The following is a 3,674-nucleotide window of genomic DNA, read 5'->3' as shown; positions in this document are numbered from 1 at the left end:
AAATCTCTTTTGACCAATCATCAACATAGAAAGTGCTGCAGGTTACTTAGCAAGCAAATCGGAATTATTCCGTGGCCTTTATGCACCATAGTATCTTAACGTGGGAGAGAGGGCCATGAGTCCAACTGAAGCTGAGGATCAATAGCAACACCAACTCTGTAATTCTAAGGACAACATTTCATGAGGAAACATAAGGGCCATGTGCGTATTAACAGAACATTTTAGCATTCACTCTTCATTTCCTTTGGATGTTAGAGACCTAAAGAAATTATGATAAACCAATCCAATGAGGGGAAAAGGTTAATTTTTGCTAAATAAGAAAACACCTGGATCTGCATTTTTTTCCCTCCATATGGAGTTGCCAGAGGACAAATAACAAACTGTCCTGGAGTAAAAGTGAAACTTTTGAATGAAGAGATGGAGTTCTCAAAAAAAAAAAAAAAGTGGGGTGGGGTGGGGTAGAGAGGGGAATCATTGCAGTATTTGGATGGAATTGATCATAATCAATAATAATATCAATACAATTATGCATTTTAGAAACTCAAAGTGCTATTTGATTTGATTTGTATTAATAAAAGTTTTAAAGATCTATATTCTGTGTATGTTCAACACACTGCAACAGAGATCATGCAACAGAGATCATTAACTCTTTTGCTATATTCTTTTACAGCCTAATTCCCAGCTCTTTCTGAATAAATCACCTATAAGCTGTATTTATCATTTTTAAAAGATTACACTGATATATCTCTAAGGATAACTTGTGAGACCACTCTTATCCTACAATGCAGTTCATGGAATGGCTCAAAGTTACCAACCATGTCCACATGAACACTTCACCACCTAATCTAGATTTTAATACCAAGGGCCTAGAAATAATTTCGTGTGCATATTTTATTGCTTAATATACCACCCAAATAATTTCACCTGTAATTTTCAACCTTTCCTCGTTGTGTTTTGCTGAGGATACTACAGGAAATTTCCACCGAACAATTTTTTCTATTTCATGTAATTACAAGTCTAAGGTAAAGGTTACTTAACTGAGGATTAGCATCTTGTCTATTTAAAGTCACATAGGAAAAACTGAAACTGTTATTGACCATACAGGTCTATCAATTAAAAAAAACAAGTGCTCAGTGTAAAGAACAATTTTGACAACCCAAAATTTAGTTATTTTGTCAAAGGCAGAGCCCAAAGGATTTGGTCTGTAACCAAATCTTAGGAATCATTAGTTTCTGAAACTATAGATAACAATGTTTCAACAAAATTACCACCACCTTCTCTAAAATTGTGTGACTGGGTGCTAAATTCTGTCTCCTTAAAAATTTCAGGGTAATGTTCAGTATCCGACACTCAAAAATACAAAATATGTAGAAATTAAAATGGGAAGTATATTGTCATGGTGTAAAACTCGATAAGGTGAAGGGAGAAAAAGCCCCATCTGAACCCCTCTTCAATCATCCACTGTTGCAGTTTTTGTTTTTTCTTATGAAGACATAGACTTGTGTGTCACTCAGAGGCCCCTATTATAAATGGGCCACTCATAGGGCTCTCTCGGTCAACAAGAATATATAAGATGCGATGTGTTCAGCCCTTTGGGCAAAGGTGCATTTGTTTTCTTTCCCTTTATCTGAAAAAAAAAAACATTTAAAAAATAGAGGAGTGTGGCTTCTTAAATCACCAAGGGAGAACTCTGACCATATTGAATGGGAAACTTGTAATTTTTCAAACCAATTACATTATATTTTCCCCCTAGAGAGAAAAAGGAGGGGCGCCCTCCTCATCTGGGAGGTGGTTCCAAGTGAGGTGCAGCATCCAGAAAGGAGGCGGGGAGGCCTTGCCCTTGGCATTCCACCTCCCACTGTAACTTACAACTGGAGTGAAGCTTCAGAAAAGGGCTGCTGCATCCTGAGGCTGGACCAGAAGCCCTGGAGGGGAGAGGAGAGGGGAGTGCGCAGGGAAGGGGGGAGACTGGGAAACAAGAAATCATCTCCTCTGACCTCCAGCGAAGTGCCAGGTTTTTTCTTCAGCTCTTCGCATTTTCTAAATTTGCAGATCTGGTGTCCCGTTTTGCGGTTCCTGCAACTGCTGCAGACGCCACAGTTGATGAGCCTCTTGCAGGGCACGCAAACCCCACACCGTTTCCTCTTCTTCTTGGCCGGGTTGGCTCCGCCAGCTCCCCCCGAGGAGGACGAGGAGGAGGAGGAATGATTCTGCGGGCAGTCTGCCAGATTGGCAATTTGAAACGCACTGTCTGTGACGGCTGCTGAGGCTGCTGCGGGGGAGTGAAGGGCTGTCATGACGATGACCCCTGGAGGTAATGAGATGCCCCCTAAAGCCGGGATAGCGGAAAAAGTCCCCACGCGCTCGGGGAGATTCATTATCTCTGCTTCAGCAGCGCCGCATTTGAGCTTGTTCATGCATTCCCCCGCCAAAGGTCTGCAGTGTTCGGGGGATAAGGTGGAGAGGAAATTAGTATTTGCCATTTGCAACGACGGCTCTGGCGGGCAGCCAGCTTTCCCCAGCCTCTGGGAGTCGTTTCGGTGGTGCATGCTGGTCCTGCTGCCGCCGCCGCCGCCGCCGCCGCCGCCGCCACCGCCGCCGCCGCCACCACCACCGCCACCGCCACCGCCGCCGCCGGCGGGGAGGATCGCCGAGGAGGAGGCGGAGGAGGAGGCGGCGGCGGAGGAGGATTTCCTGCCGCCCCCGCCGCCCCCGCCGCCGCCGCCGCCCCCTCCCCCGCCGCCGCCCCCGCCGCTGCCCCAGAGCATGGCGGTGGCGGCGGCGGCGGTGGCCGCGTTGTCGCAGTTCCAGGGGGACATGCCGATGCGCGCGGCGGCCGCGGCGGCGGCGGCGCTGCTGGGGAAGATGGGGGTGGTGATGCGCGCGATCTTGGCCGCCTGCGGGAAGGCGCCCCCGTTGGTCTTGTAGAAGGAGGTCGCAAAGGAGCGGTAGCGCTCCATCTCCGAGTTGTAATCCACAAGGCTGTTGAGGGCCCCCTCGGGCAGGTGGCTCTCCTTGGGTAAGCCCGGGGCCTCCGGGCTCGGCCCGGGCTCCACGCAGACATTGGTGTTCATGGTGCAGGGGGGGAAGAAGGGGTGCAGGGTGGAAGTGGGGACCGCCTGGTCCGACACCTGGGTGGGAAAGGGGGGGAGGTGGGGGGGAGGGAAGGGAGTGATGGTGGTGTTGGGGTGGGGGCCGAGGGAGGAGGGGAGAGTGGGTCCGGGTGGGGAGAGCAAGGTGAGGGTTGCTTTATTCCTCTGTGGGGCGCATTTCCACACACGGTGAATTCCCAGGCAGCGTCTTCCTTGGCATTATGCTCCAACTGTTACAACTAAAATAAAGAAAGTCATTCCATCGAGCTGCACGCGGAAAAATATTAAAAATAAATAAACAGCCTTACTACCCCACAGCAGACAGGGAACGCTCCCACATTCATCGGTCAGATCGTTTGCATAACAATCGTCAAAATGCGATTTCCCCCCCCCTTTTCCCACTCTCCCCCACCAACCCTCCTAACTCCTGGTTCCCTCCCTCCCCCCAGCACATCACAGCTCCTCCCCCCTATTCTTATAACCCTACTGAGAAAAATGTATTAATAGCCAGGATACCCAGGGAAAGAGGGAAGACGGAGGTGACAAATGCCGAGGGAAAAGGGCAATTGGAGTGCTAAAGAC

General features: G+C 49.0%; 1 protein-coding gene across 1 annotated transcript; it reads right to left on the bottom strand.

Annotated features, from left to right (window-relative positions):
• Nucleotides 1-1,865: 1,865 nt before the first annotated feature.
• Nucleotides 1,866-3,074, bottom strand: CXXC4 (CXXC finger protein 4). Its single transcript, XM_075543537.1, has one exon. The coding sequence runs from the start codon at nucleotides 3,072-3,074 to the stop codon at nucleotides 1,866-1,868; it is 1,209 nt and encodes a 402-aa protein (XP_075399652.1).
• Nucleotides 3,075-3,674: the final 600 nt, after the last annotated feature.

The sequence above is a fragment of the Tenrec ecaudatus genome, chromosome 3 (assembly GCF_050624435.1).
Source record: "Tenrec ecaudatus isolate mTenEca1 chromosome 3, mTenEca1.hap1, whole genome shotgun sequence".
NCBI classification, from domain to species: domain Eukaryota; kingdom Metazoa; phylum Chordata; class Mammalia; order Afrosoricida; family Tenrecidae; genus Tenrec; species Tenrec ecaudatus.
Note: the sequence above shows the minus strand (reverse complement) of the source record. Positions and strands in the feature narration are given on the sequence as shown.